This window comes from Dermacentor silvarum, chromosome 11 (genome assembly GCF_013339745.2).
Source record: "Dermacentor silvarum isolate Dsil-2018 chromosome 11, BIME_Dsil_1.4, whole genome shotgun sequence".
Classification (NCBI taxonomy): Eukaryota; Metazoa; Arthropoda; class Arachnida; order Ixodida; family Ixodidae; genus Dermacentor; species Dermacentor silvarum.
The window spans coordinates 117,971,765-117,987,381 of NC_051164.1; the positions used below are offsets into that span (position 1 = coordinate 117,971,765).

Genomic DNA, 15,617 nt, shown 5'->3' on the forward strand with positions numbered 1-15,617 from the left:
TTTTATTTTGTACTTTACGTGTTGAACTCTTAGTGCTTGTCGTGAATTATTTTCCTGTGTTTTGTGAATACCCATCGGATTTGTATTGTGTTGTGTCTAGCCTAAGTGTGCAAATGTGTGTGTAACTGCCTTGTGTGAAGAATATATTTTGTTGTGTTTTGACAACTCTGGGCTCTGACTCGGTCTTTGGACAGCAACCGGCGTTCGCTGGCGCACCAGAGGGCCCACTCTTAATTGTCCTTGCTTTCGTGGGATTATTTTCGGAAGCTGATAAGTTGGCTTTGGAATTTGGTCCGGCGTCTGCGCCTCGTTCACGGTGTCTGTGACAGCTGTATTTTGTATTTTTCTGAGGCATATTCTTGTTGCCTGCGTGCGTTTCTAGATTAGTCTACCGGGTGACGAAATGCTTAACACCAAAGGTTTAATCAACGTTTAAGTTTACAGTGTTGTTAAGTGATTTTGTTAAGAAACAAAATACGGCTGTTTCTCGTGTGCATATTTACCGCTAAATCAGCGCTGTCTTTGGACGGGAACGGCCATAATGATATTTGACGCCATATACAATGTGCGGAGTTGTAGACGTATTTGTGAGAGACTCCAGAGGAAGCAATCAGTCATTGCACTGAAACGAAGCACTGCACGAGATGGTGCTCACCCCAGGGCGCCTGCGTTCCGAGAAGGCGAAGAGGCCCACCGAGGCGACCGAGCCCGCGATGAGCATGAGCAGCACGTTGAAGGCGAGCAGGAAGGCGCGGTACGACTTGTGTGGCTGCCCCCGCAGGGCCATGGTTGTTCTCTGCGGCTGCTGCTTGTTCGCCCCGCTGCCTCCTCCTCGTCGTCTCCCCGATTGCCTTTACTGCATCGGAATGAGTCACGATGATGATGACCTTATCATCTTTGGCGCATACCCACTCACGGGGATCGGCCAAGAGTCGGGCAGATTTTATATATGTGCTAAGGGAATAAATTTAGCAAAATGTCTAATTTTGGTAAATATATGAAAGTCACCTTGACGGCTCGCTCCGTCTTCGTTTGATTACAAATCTGGAAATATGTCGTGTTGCGTCGATTCCTATTTCATATGTTTAGTTGCATTCCTTGGGGCGTCAAAGCACATCGTTCGAGGATCGACCAACAATGGGGACGTCACCAGGGGCGTAGCCAGGGGGGGCTGATGGGGCTTCACCCCCCCCCCTCCCCCGAAATTTAAATATCTTGTTGAAAATTAAATATCTTGTTGCGAGGTTTTGTGTATACAAGCAGTGAACTTTGTTTCCAGCGACTCTTTTTTGCCCTTTAGCGAGTTGTATCTTCGCATTTGTATATTCCATTCTATATTCGCATTTCTAATGTATATTTTGCAGAACTCCTCACTGTTGCGAGTATAATCTCGGTGTAATTACAATACATGACCGGTAACAGCTGCTCCAGCGCAATCTATTGCAACGAGGGACAGCGTCATTCAGGTTTTTTCCTGGCCGTTGCATATGTGCAAAAATGTAAACTAGGTTCTTGAATGACAAAGATTCGTCAAAATATTTGTCCTCAACTTATTCATTTCATGGCCTTTACGTTTTTCATATCAGCTGCATGCACTGCTTTGCTGGTTTCGAACTGATATAGTTCTAAAGTTCGTGTGATATTTTCTTTGCTTATTAAATAGACAAAAAAACACAGCAGCATTGATATCAGTTATTTCTGCCACAATTGTTTGGGACATACGAATGTCTTCTTTTATGAAAAAATACATATTTTACTTCACTGTGCGTAGCATTCAATAATTCGTTTGCAGCATCCAATATACAATGGCATTGGCAATGCAGTTATTATTCATGTAATTCGATCCCTCGACAAATTCTATAAGGAGGAGGCCGCGCTGCAACCTGAGACCCCCCCGAACAAAATTTCGGCTACGCCACTGCTGGTGGCCACACGTGGCGGTTCATCTCGTTCTTTTAATAGCAATGACCGCTTATAAAAATCATAAACAAGGTCCTCGCCGAGACGGTCTGTCACCGTGCAATTACGCCGCGGAGCACAATAGGTTCCTTCTTCTGAGAGGGGTTTGAACACATATGGCTTTCTGCACCACAGCAGCTCCGTTGAAATTATATAACCATATATAAGAGCATGTCATGCAGATCGACGTACTTGCGGCCAGACAATCAGACATGTCACTTCAAAAGATTGTGCTTCGCGGAGGAATGCGTTGCAAACACCGGAACATTATGCGCGACATTGAAAGGACGGATTAATTATATACGCGCACCATATTCATAGTGTGAAGGATAATTAACCTGAAACACCTGTTAAAAGAATGAGAGTAAATGAGCATATGTATATGCATCGCAATATGCTGTCGACCCACTGCAAACGGCAAAACGCGTTGCGAAGTGCTTGCGTCAACGTATTTCAAACAGAGGCAACGTGACTTCCCCATGGATTTTGCGATTACGTGTCGTTGGCTCTGAGAATTGCGAAAGGTCGCATATTTTTTTTCTTTAAATGCGATTGGTTTTTGTGTTTTGCAAATATAGCAGTGAGGCGCGTGGAGGGAATTCCGGGCACTGAATCGGATTCAAGGTACCAATGACGTCATCGCAATGAATAAAAAAGAAGCGAATAGCTCTCCGTGCTGCATTTTCTCAATTACTAATGGTAATTACTAATGGTAAATGCTAATTACCTGCCGCAGTAGCTTAGTGGCTATTGTCGCGCTGCTATCTCATTTCAAGGTTGTGTTTTTCGACCGCATGGGTGCACGATGCAAGAACGCTCGTTAGGGAGCCTACATGCAAGCGCTGTTTTAGGGTGGTGACAACTCCAAAATTTTGAGCGCTATTTACCACCAAATTTGGTGAGCAGCCATTTTGATTCCCAATTTCGCGGGAAGTCGCGGCGCATTCCTGCTTTCTTTTTGTCACGCTCTGATGTACCCATTTTGGGACGCGATCTATTAAATTTCTTTAATTTAGTTTTACACGAATGCGCACACGAAACCTGCATACATCTTTAATATATTAGTTGCCTTTTCCTTTTATTTTAACACATCAACCTTTTTTTTTTTCCATAGCATACAAAGCAACAAGTTATAAGGCACGGTGGTGTGCTCGTGGTAGTATTTTCTCACGCCAAGAAGGTGAACTGCATTAAACATTGTCGTTGCCTACCACTTGTACACACTATATAAAGGGTGTTTTTCGAAGTGTGCTGTAATAAAAACTGTGCTCACAAGCCTGTCTAACTAACACGTAGACGTGCCATGCACTGCTCTCGGACACGCTATGGGTCTCTGGCTGCTGAGGCCAAAGTTTATTTTAAAAATTGAATTAGTTTCACGGCACCAACGGTTGCGGGAAACGTGGTCTGTCGGCTGGTCTTTTCGCCATTTTGATTCCTACATGCTATATTTGGCAGAAAATTTTACCCGCCAATTTAGCTGGCGGCGGCAAGTACACTTACAAAGGTTGTCACCACCCTAAAACAGCGCTTGCATGTAGGCTCTCTAAAGCTCGTGTATTTCATTTAAACGTGCAACAACCCCGAGTGGTCAAAATGTGGCATAATCATATCGGGATTTTGGCCCATAAAACTCCCGAATTTGTAGCTTGTTTACGACAGCGGCAGTACTCGCATGCCGCGCCTTGTGACGTCCTTGACACGTTGTGCTGTTCTTTATCGGACGTGAGAAAACTTCCCCTGTGAGTGAAGACAATGCGTTTCAGGAACCGCCCCCGATTGTCGGAAATGTTATCGCCCCAGGTTTCGACACTCCGTCACTATACCTATTCTGTTTTCCGTCCGTGTGCGTAGAGCAATCGCCGATAGCTTGCTTGCCAGCAAACGGGTTCTGTGGCGGCATGACAGCACACGCCAGGCAGGGTTCGATCATGCAGTTTCTCGTCTTGCTGGTGGCTACCGGTGAGTGCCAGTATGCTTGCTGAGCAGCAGCTCTTTGTCTAGTCCACAAAATGATGTGGCCCGTTTTTACGCGTATTTCAATGAAAATGGGGGCAACCTGTGTGTAAGTGATGCATTCACGGCATTGTTCGCCATCGAGCTGAGCTGCCTGGAAAGTGGATAATATTCTGCCACGAGTAAGTCCCTCCCTCCAATCGTGCCGGCGGTATAACATGCGTGATCTGAAGTGAAGGCGCGAAACCGACGATGTACGAAGAGAGAGCACACACACAGGGCAAATGAGCCATGACAAATGGGTTCGTTTAATAATTGAGGTCAAAAGGATCATTGAGGCAGGCGATAAGTGCGTAAGTGTTGCCTCAATATCTCTATCATGCAAAGAACTACTTACCTGAACGCGAATGCGCACTGAGAAACTGTGATTGCGCTTCTTGTATAAAATAGTGGTATTTTTTCTGATTAAACATTGTTGGAAGTGGCGCCCTGTGTGTGTGTGTGTGTGTGTGTGTGTGTGTGTGTGTGTGTGTGTGTGTGTGTGTGTGTGTGTGCGTGTGTGTGTGCGTGGTGCGTGCGTGCGTGCGTGCGTGCGTGTGTTGTGTGTGTGTGTGTGTGTGTGTGTGTGTGTGTGTGTGTGTGTGTGTGTGTGTGTGTGTGTGTGTGTGTGTGTGTGTGTGTGTGTGTGTGTGTGTGTGTGTGTGTGTGTGTGTGTGTGTGTGTGTGTGTGTGTGTGTGTGTGTGTGTGTGTGTGTGTGTGTGTGTGTGTGTGTGTGTGTGTGTGTGTGTGTGTGTGTGTGTGTGTGTGTGTGTGTGTGTGTGTGTGTGTGTGTGTGTGTGTGTGTGTGTGTGTGTGTGTGTGTGTGTGTGTGTGTGTGTGTGTGTGTGTACAAGCCTCAACTGCCTGTTCCGGCGTTATTCCAGTTGACCCAGTCACACTTATTCGAAAGATTTTAAGACAATGATGAAGTCTTTACGGACACACAGGCAGCGATGGCGGACACACACAGCCATCCCCTCCTTCCTAAAGAGTAGACAGGCTTTGTGCTCCTCTCACCTGCTCCTTCCATATTTCCCTCTCTGTGCATTGTATGCGTGTTTTCATATCAAATAGTATTAATAATGCCCTAGTCGAAGTTCTGAAAGAAGAATGCCAAATGTTTTTTAAAATCTTTTTTATTTACTATTGTTCGCGAGTGCTTGAGTCCCCTTGACGAGACTTTTGAATTACCAGCCAATAATTGACTTTAGGGTTATTGACCATTACGGTTACAGAATGGATACCAAGAGAAGGGAAGCGCAGTCGAGGACGGCAGAAAACTAGGTGGGGTGATGAAGTTAGGAAATTTGCAGGCGCAAGTTGGAATCAGCTAGCGCAAGACAGGGGTAATTGGAGATCGCAGGAAGAGGCCTTCGTCCTGCAGTGGACATAAATACAGGCTGATGATGATGATGAATTGACTTCCGTTTCTTGGCGGTCAATTTGTGTCGACTGACAACCTCACCTGCTCGTGCCAGCGCACCTATTCCAATTTCATTCAGCTCGTCCACAGTTGGTGAAGAGGGGCGTAACTAACACGTGTTTTAAGAACGCACTGAAGAAATCATGCCCGCATTTAGTGAACGCCCAGCAGCAGGCCACGCGTCTTAAGGTGGCGGTCCCACTCCGGCGGCACGAGCCCCCCGTTTTCAGTACTTTTGGAGCAACCGTGGCGGCTCTTCTACTTAGGATATGAAGTTGTCGTATAAACCATAAAAATATTATTTCTTGTAGATTCCAACTATATATAATATAAAAAAAATGATTGATGTGATTTAGAAATAAACGTTCAAGAACAAGCATGAGATGCATGGTTCTTGCTAACTGTGTCTCACTTGTGACCATATTTAGAAGAAACTACCGCACTTACTGCATTGCGGCTTGCTCTGTAGCTTTAGGACATATTTTTCTAGTTCCTAGAGGTAGCAAAATAATTTTGAATGTTTAATTTTTGGATAATTTGCTTTTGAAAATTGCCAAATATCGCAATCTTCTGTTGTAAACAGCCCGGCAACTACATGCTCAAGGAAGCTAAATTTTGGATAAAGTAGAGTTCAAGAAATTTCCATTTAGGACGTAAAATTTCATTCATGCACCTTTATAAGTTTTAAACCGCAGCTTGGTAGCTTTAGCACCTTCCCGCAAAAATGGGAAAAAATAAAACCAGAATTCTAAATATTCCTTAATTTCGGCCGCATTATTAGGAAAACTAATAAAGTTCCATGAATGAAATTTTGCGTCCTAAATGGAAATTCCTTGAACTCTACTTTATCCCAAATTTAGCTTCCTTGAGCATGTAGTTGCCGGGCTGTTTACAACAGAAGATTGCGATATTTGGCAATTTTCAAAAGCAAATTATCCAAAAAGTAAAAATTCAAAATTATTTTGCTACGTCTAGGAACTAGAAAAATATGTCCTAAAGCTACGGAGCAAGCCGCAATGCAGTAAGTGCGGTAATTTATTCTAAATATGGTCACAAGTGAGACACAGTTCGCAAAAACCATGTATCTCATGCTTGTTCTTGAACATTTGTTTCTAAATCACAATATTCAATTTCCTTATATTATATATAGTTGGAATCTACAAGAATTAAGCTTTTTATGGTATATACCACAACTTTATATCCTAAGTAGAAGAGCCGCCACGGTTGCTCCAAAAGTACTGAAAACGGGGGGCTCGTGCCGCCGGAGTGGGACCACCACCTTAAGGAAACCGGATCATCTAACCACGTGTTGGTGCCGGTAGTGAAAGGGCTGACAGCAAGGCACGGCCGGAAAGCAGTCCCCCCGAAATTGCGGAAGGGGGCGGCCGAGATCAGAAGAAAATTGTCATGATGCCACACATTCACCAGTTTTCGCACAGCCTGAAGAAGATATATAGGGACAAAACCCGGAAGGCTACTTCTAGTTTCAGTTTCAAGAAACATGAGCGCTCCTAGTGGTTGCCGGACATCCTAAGTTATTTTTTATTTCTCTTTTTGTCAATTTTAAATCGGGTGAAGCGAGGTTGTCTTCGTGCGTTCGTCGAGCTTGACTCCGCTCACCCTTGCCACTCGCTCAGCGATACCACAAGTCGGATCGCGCTCGGTCACCTGCTTCGGTTGTGTCAAGTATGAAGATGGGAAATATAGGACAGATAAGCTTGATCAGGCGTGCATGGAACGGAAGAGGCAGGAAACCAGGCCAGCCAAGCATTAGACGAAGTTGGATAAATCGGGACGTCACATGTCTTGTGCGGCTGTGTGGTGTTCTAACACCGGGATTTCCAGTTCTGCGAAGTTTTTGAGGCTTCCTAATGACAACAGGTAAGCACAAGTATTTCACTATACTTTCTGAGCAGGTATTCATTTTGCACGAGTAAACAAGTTCTGTGCAAGCCTGAGTGGACTGACATAATAGCAGTGTCGTTCGACTCATTCGTCATGACGGCAGCCCATCTGCTGCCGGTGGAATACTTTTAATGAAGGGCTTGAGTGCGTGTTTGTTGGGCTATACATTTTGTTCACTCTTTACTTTGTCGACATGCACAGCCAAAGTTAAAGTAAAAAAAAGAAAGAAAGAAACAGCCGTGATGGTTAGTAATTTTCGCATTGGTTTGGATCTTCTGGACTCTATGTTTCTTTATTATGCACAAATTTCGGTTGTGAATGAAAATTTCTTCTGCAGATTGACGCTTTCGCACTGCGTGGAGTACAGTCTTTTCCAGTACGAAATTTGTGAATAAAATGAAAACGTTCGACTTCTGTTGAGTTTTGGCTGACTGAGAAATCTGCCAGCTTTACTTGATCCACTTCACAACACACGAACAAAATTAACGAATGATGGTTCCAGGAAGTTATTTTCTTTATGCTAGCCCCCACTGTATCTGCGGACTAGTTGAACCGTATCCTTAAACTTAATCACAAGTTAGGAATATCAAAGCGACTACTTTCAAGAAATGACGAAATGTAAAATTTTTAACGGCGAATATTGGTAGTGAACGACGGTTTGCTATATAAATATTTCTCATAACTGCTTGGCGTTGGTGTGTACGAGCGATGCCCCAGTGATTTAAAGAAAGCTTAACCTTGCACTCGGCCGCGCAACGCTTGAAACAGCGAAGCTGGCTGATCATTTTCCGGAAGTGCGCGCGAACTTTTCATCTTATTACTCATGATGATGATAATTTCTTTTCGCGCATCTCGGACTTACCCGGTTGTCACTGCGCGTTGAATAGCGCAGCTTGTAACACTGACACCGCGTTCCAATGCCGACTACCAGACGACCTTTCGGAGAGTGAATGCACGCATAGCAACGCGGTGCGCTTTAATTAAGCGTTCGCGTTCTAGCTCCGAGTAACTTCGTGTATAGCATATATTGCCACGTGTACTTGTTTATCTTTCACCGGTGACCGCTTTCCACCAGCTAGCAAATGTTCAACGTTATCTGCATGTATCGAAAGTTTCTCGAACGTTATCGATGCTTCTATCCGTTGTCTGTTGTCACCGACGCTTATGTAATCTGGTTGTATTAGCGACGCGAATTTTCTAGTAGTTTCTGGAAGACACACGGGCACCAGGGATTACTCTGGAAGCTTCGATGACTCATGTATAAAAGCCGACGTGTTTCGCCCCTGTCGATCGTTCTGCTTCGAGTGCAACTTGCTTTTGTGGGCACAGGTTCGCTCAATAAAAATTCCGTTTCGTCAGGCACAGTTTTGCGACTGTTTTCTTCACCGTTACTACTACTATAATATATATATATATATATATATATATATATATATATGAATACAAATTCAGTGACGGCAGCTTCTTTTTCCTGTTTTGATTTAAATTATTTCCAGTTGGATATTCGGCAACCGCCAGAGGTGGAAGAGGCGCTGCCGCCGCGTATCGGCTAAAACCCCTATATATAAAAAAAAAATGTGGTTGATCCCTCTTATATAGGAATCGGTATAGAACACGAAAGTGAAACGTGTCTTCACAGAAGTAGTGTAATGTTTATTGCACATTGATATATAATGTCTATTGGTGTTTTGTGGCTAAAGCGCCCTTAGGCGTTGATGCACCCACGCTGACGCCTGGTGGCACGTCTCCTCCATCACGACTACCAACGTCGATGACCATGAGCAACCGTCGTGCATATGGAAGCTGCACTACGCTGCACACGCTAGCACAACGCGAAAGACGAAGCACGTAACTGACACACTAATACAACGCGCAAGACAAAGCACGTAACTGAATCGTCACCGAGTCAAATCAGCGCGTACAGCGCGTCGTAATTGCAGCCTCCGCGATCAACTTCAGAAACATTTTCAGAGCTAATTGCGGAGGCCACGCCCCGCTGTGCTGAGTACGGTGAACGCCACTACCAACGCCACCTAGCAACGCCACCTAGGTGGCGTTGGTAGTGTTTCTTGATTTTAGCGTCCCTTCGAATGCTGGCATCGAGGCGTCGTAGTGGTGAGACCACCGAAGCGTTCCCTGTCGGTGCGCGTTAGTGTCATAATGCAGTACTTTTCTTTTCTGCTCGTAGGCGGCGGCACCGCCCCGAACAAGAGCGCGGGTACACGGAGGAGTGTTAGATATATAAGGCGCGTCTGTGTAGCTCTCTCCAAATGCGTTTGTGGCGCAATGGGTTAAACGCTCGGCGATCTATCGTCGCGGACCGAGAGGTCGTGGGTTCGATTCCCAAATTTGCATGTCTGTGGAACTTTTTCTTCTGGTTTCTTTCTTTGTATTATGTTCTATGACGTATTTCCGTGACGGACGTCACGTTTTTCAGTAGTAGCCGGCAAAACCACCTAATATAAAAAGTAGTGCCAACCACTTCCCTCATCCTCCGTTCCACTATCGCGCTCGGCGCGGCCACGCGATCAAGGCGCGATATCGACAGTGGCGCCGCCTACGTCGGGCCTGCCGTGGCAGACGACGGATAACGCGCTACCAGAGGAAATCCCCGTAAAACTTCGATCGCGCCCTGCGGAGAAGTTTTTGAGGCGCGGTTTTGCTGCGTCAGTCAGTAACTGGTCTTAATAATGCCGTTTTGGAAGTAGCAACGCGACGATGCGAGACGGCGCAAATTCCAAGTGTGCAGCAAGCGTTTGCGCACGCCGGATGGTAAACAAAAAAAGCCTTTTGCCCTCGCCTTGTCGGTTGCGGCAACTTTAAGGCGCAGCAGCATGCCATCACAACGAAGTTCTTGTCCCTAACACGTTTGTTCAGCTTGTGCGTACAGCACTTTAGTCGCACAGGCCCGAGAATGGCGGTCGGAGCGCGCTGGAAAGAAAAAAATATACAAAAGCGCAACGCGTGCTTCCACGTGACACGGATTGGCCAATGGGGGAGCGGAGGAGGCTGGGGCGACAGGAGGCGGCGAGGAGGAAACGCCGAGGTGAGCGCGGTGGCGGCAAGATCTAAGAATGGCGCTACTTTTTATATATAGGGGCTTTAGTATCGGCAGCACCTCGCAATAACTAGGCGGTCTTTGAGGAGAAAAAGAGAATTAACGAGAACCAAACGGAAAATGAGTTGGTGCTGAGTAATTTCAACTGGAAGAAAGCTGAAGAGAAAATTCCTAAACGCACAGCCACAGGTTTAGACGAGGTTCCCGTTAGGCTGAGTAATGAGCTAGAAGCATGCTTACAGAAAAATGCTTACAAGATAGGCGAATACCAGACAGTTGGCGACAAAGTAGAATGAATTTAATTTATAAAGGTAAGAAGGAAAAATGTACAATTCACTCGTATAGACCGTTGACCCTTGCATCGGTAATATACAGGTTAGCAATGCAGGTGAAAAAAATGAAGCTGCGAAGCATGGGCAGAGAATAATGGCATGTTGGGAGAACTTCAGAATGGCTTCAGAATCGGTAGGCGTCTGCATGGTAACTTATTTGTCCTTACTCAGTGTACTAAAATATCCAGAGAAGAAAGGAGACCGCTATACTGTGGCTGTTTAGACATTACCGGAGCGTATACGACAACGTAGACCGCAACATATCGTGGGATATTCTGGAAGGCATAGGCAACGACTGTATACAGCTTTTAAGAGAGATTTACCTAGAAAATACAGTTTGCGTTGAATGTGAAGGGATGAGGAGAGAGGAGCAAGTTGATATCAACGAGGGAGTGACACATGGCTGCCCCCGCTGCTGTTTATGATGTACATGGTAAGGATGGAAAGGGCGCTAGAGGGAATCAATATCGGGTTTAACCTCTCATACAAACAAGCCGGCAGAATAGTTGAGCAGCAGCTTCCAGATTTATTTTATCTGGGCGACATTGTGTTGCTTGCTAACAAGCAAAGTGATATGCAACGTCTGGCTAATATCTATAGAGAAGAATCTGAGAATTTAGGATTAAAATTTAGCGTTAAAAAATCAGGTTTTATGCTATTCAATGAAAACAGTGAACAGACAGTGTTGATACAGAGCCTCGGGTAAAAGAATACGAATACTTGTGTGTATGGACAAACGAAGGCGATAGATATCCAGAGACACAGGAAAAACCAATAATAGCAAAAGTGAAGCGAACTGCGGCCATAATGAAGCACAGAGCGCTATGGGGATACAATAGGTGCTCCGGGGTATGCAGAAAAGTGTAATGGTTCCAGGGCTAACATTTGGCTAACATCTGTTGTTTGCTTGAAGTCAGGGACTCGATGGCAACCAAATGTCAGTGGAACGCCTCGCATTGGGCGCCCGCGGGAAGACTACTAATGAAGCTGTGCAGGGTGATATGGGATGGACAAATTTTGAAGTAAGGGAGGCTCAGAGCAAAATTGATTTTGAAGAACGACTGAGGAATATGGAAGAAAGTGGATGGGGTGCAAGAGGGTTTTCAGGTATTTGTACAGGCAAAACATTGACTCACAGTGGACGAAAATAACTAGGAAGCTTACCAGCAAGTATGTGACCGGTATGGTTAGCAACACGGCAACAAAGAACGTCAAACGCAAAGTCAGAGAGGCTGAGACAATGTCATGGGTGGCGGCAATGGAAGAGAAACCTGCTATGACTATCTCAAGGGAAAAAACGAAATCAGGAAAGAAACAATTTATTACAAGACGCACAGGAAACAGAGTTCCCAGTAATGGTTCGTAAAGTTTGATGCTTGGCAATTCTTTGTATTTGTGTGTTCTCAAAAATGAAGGTAGGGCATTTGGCAAAATAATAACAAGAGCTTGGCGGCGCAACCCACCGCCCCGTTTCAAAGGGACGCCCATAGCATCCATCCATCCGGCATGGTACCGAGTGTCCCAAGGGAGGTATAGGGAGTTTCCGCCTCCTGATAGGGTGCCCAGGAAACCTACGGGTCGTTTTCTTAGCTCCAACCAAGTTAGCCAACCTTAGCAAAACGACAAATCCGATATAGACTGGAATGACGGTTTGTGACAAGAAGCACAAGGATAAGTTCGTCACATGCACAGCAGGGTAAGTTTATCGCGTTGCTATCTTGCGGTAAATATACTACATAGGTCAGACCAGAATATGCATTACCGAACGCTTAAGAGAGCACAGAAATAAAACGAGAAATTTGTCAGGTGATGGTTTTTTAACCTTTAACTGAAAACTTGCACATGCGAACCCGTTTCAGAGGATACTATTGTAGACAGGAGTAAATCTGATATTAGAAAGTGAGCGCATTTTCTTTGCCGCCGACGATGAGCGACAGTATTGATTATCTCCCCTCGCAGTGCCCTTGGCAAAGTGCCCAGTGTCTCACTGGCCAGGGACGCGATACGTTGCCAACGCCATGCCAATGTTTTGTACGAAAGTCTCACGCTGTTTGTCGCATTTCCAGTGATGTTAGCAATGCGCAGCTTCAACAGCGCCACAATGCTCTGACGAAGGCTGGCCCACCAGCCGAAATGGCAAACCTTCGCTGGCGTGTCGTGTTCCCGCCAGTGACCACACGTGATACCCCGCAGTTGCGGCCCGTGCTCAGAGGGTGACGCTACGGGACGGCGCCAACCTGCTGATCCGCGGCCAGGCCAGCGGTCTCCTGCAGTCGCCGGGCTTCGGACAGCGCACGCCCCATGGCTTCCGAGGCGCGGCCACCATCTACGCGCCGCCGGGCTACAGCGTAAGCCTCGCTTCCGCACACGTTTCGAGCTGCAGGCGAGCACAGAAATGCTTTGTAGTGGCCTCCTGCTGCAGGCTCGTAACGCGAGACCAGCGAATCGGTCACGCTTTTCCGCAACTCTGCATTTGGCTCTCTCGAAAGGCGTTGCTTACGTAATCTGGTCTAATTAGCGCACCTAATTGAAACATTCCCATATTGTCAAACAATCTTTAATGCTCGCATATATTCGTAGAGGGGTGCAACTGTGCGAAGCTGCAGCTACACAAATGTTTATTCTCCCGCATATGTTTATTTTTATTAACAGCGAACCTGCCAACCTGGTTGTTTTCCGTCAGTTGTACGCTGGAAGACCTCGCCAAGCGATGACGTCACGTGCGTCGCCTAGCAGCGCCTCGCACAGCTGGTGCGAGCGTTGCTAGGCGACGCACGTGACGTCGGAGCTACTCAGAATTGTAGTAGGCGCGTTGCTTAGAAATGTACTGCGCTTGTAATCAGCCAAGCTATTTTAAAAATACTGCTTTATTGTTAAATTCGAGGCTCTGACTTACTAGTGTTTGAAGGTGGGCCGGTTGATTCTTCGGCATATTCTGACAAAAAACAGCGCGTAGATGAAAAAGCGCTCTATTTTCGAAAAAAGAAGTAATTCCATTCCCATTCCATTCCTGGCAAAAGGCACGTAATTCCATTCCCATTACATTTCTCCAAGGAAAACAGTTTATGGGATTTTCCAAAGAACACACCGACACAATAAGGACCAGTGTTGCGGAGTTACCACTCCGGAATTGCAATGACCCCGGAATCATTCCACATTTTCGCGACCCCGGTGTGGAATGGCGACAACGCTTGGAGGAATGGAATGGGAATGGAATTAAGCGCCTTTCGCCAGGAATGGAATGGGAATGAAATTACGTATTTTTTCGAAAATAGGGCGCTTTTTCGTCAACGCGCTGTTTTTTTTTTTTTTGTCAAAATATGCCGAAGGACCAACCAGCCCAGGTTCAGACACTAGTAAGTCAATCACCCTGTTGTCTCGAGGGTCTGCGCATGCACTTGTACGTCTTGTTTCCTGCTGCATATGGTAAAAAAATAAATTATATAGTACCGGGGTTTTACGTGCCAAAGCCACGATATGAGGCACGTCATAGTGAGAGACGCCGGGTTGATTCCGACTACCTGGGGTTCTTTAACGGGCAGCCAGGGCACGGGTGTTTTTGCATTTCGTGCCCACGGAAATGATGCAGCCGGGAGTTGATCCCGGGCCTAGCAGCGCAACGGCCATACTACCACGGCGCATGATCAACGCACGATGCAATAGTGCCTGCTCCTACTGTTTCCGACCAATGTCAGCGCAATAATGATATAACTAGTGCAGCAACAAGTGTCTCTTGCACTGTGTGTGTAGGCGAGTGTAACTACTAAATAACAGATAACTCATTCATTCATTCATTCATTCATTCATTCATTCATTCATTCATTCATTCATTCATTCATTCATTCATTCATTCATTCATTCATTCATTCATTCATAGTATCAGGCACCGCCATTAGGACATTACAGCACAGGAGAAATATCTGTATGAGCTTGTTCATATCTGTCTGCATGAACAATAACATAACTGTATTAACAATAAAAATGAGAATGCATTAATCGTTACCTTTTAGTAGATTAAGCGCTTCGGCCATGTGTAAGCTTGCAAGCTATATGGATAAATCATTCTGCGTTCTTATTAAGAGGGTTCCTATCTAAATGCATGGGAAAGCAGAAATCGTTTTGCTCAGCAACCGCTGCACCCAATTTCATCAAGTTTGTTGCATTTACCAGAAAAAGCTCAAATGTAGTGAATGTTGGAAGCGATTTTTTTTTACATATTCCATAAATCTTATTAAAAAGTGCTTTAATTTTTTAGATCGCTAAACTTCAAAGAAACGAAACTACGAAGTTTACAACTCTGTAACGCAGTGATGAAAAACGATATCAGAATTTTCTAACATCGCGTAATAATACATCTAAAACGAACAGTATTGGTTATTAAATGTACCATTAATTAGCGAGTAGGACATTTGCAAAACCCACGTAAACATTGTAACAAGTTCACATAAGTCGCAAATTCATATATCAATTTGTCCACTTTAGATCTTCTAATCGATGCAGTTTGCAGAAATTCGATACCTGTTTTTTTTTTTTTTTTTTTTTTTTTTTTTTTGCTGAGTTACGGATTTGTAAACTCCGTGCTTCTATATTTCTTAAACTTACAGATTTTCAGCAAATGCCAGGCCTTAAGCTAAAATTCTGCTTCCTACAGTCACTATAATTTATCTTCATCTCTCACTTGCAACAAATTTCATTCAAATTGGTCAAGTGGTTTCCTCAGTAAAAATTTCTGCGTCTTACATGCATTTGAATAGGTGGAATCCGAGTTGGGTTCGAGCTAAATGTTCTTAACAGCTGTGGGTGCTCCTGCTGCGCCTTCAATTCTGCACTGTTCAGCATCTGAAACTGCTGCCGACGAACTAAGCTGACAACTGCATCTCGACCTCCAGGTGCGAATGACGGCAGCTCATTTGAACAAGGAAAGTGCCCCCACACAATCGCATT

At 45.1% G+C, this 15,617-nt stretch overlaps 2 protein-coding genes across 5 annotated transcripts in view; one reads left to right on the top strand and one right to left on the bottom strand.

Annotated features, from left to right (window-relative positions):
• The window catches only part of LOC119432858 (tetraspanin-33), a 57,701-nt gene extending 56,901 nt beyond the window's left edge, over positions 1–800 (bottom strand). Inside the window, exon 1 of the mRNA XM_037700009.2 lies at positions 656–800. Within this exon, the coding sequence (XP_037555937.1) occupies positions 656–787 (132 nt within the window). The 5' untranslated portion in view covers positions 788–800. The remainder of the gene's footprint in view (positions 1–655) is intronic.
• LOC119433928 (suppressor of tumorigenicity 14 protein homolog) overlaps positions 1–15,617 on the top strand; it is a 261,357-nt gene that overhangs the window by 201,044 nt on the left and 44,696 nt on the right. For all 4 annotated transcript variants that reach the window (XM_049659322.1, XM_049659321.1, XM_049659323.1 and 1 more), the window contains one exon: positions 12,867–13,021. In XM_049659322.1, coding sequence (XP_049515279.1) covers positions 12,867–13,021 — 155 coding nt within the window. The remainder of the gene's footprint in view (positions 1–12,866; positions 13,022–15,617) is intronic.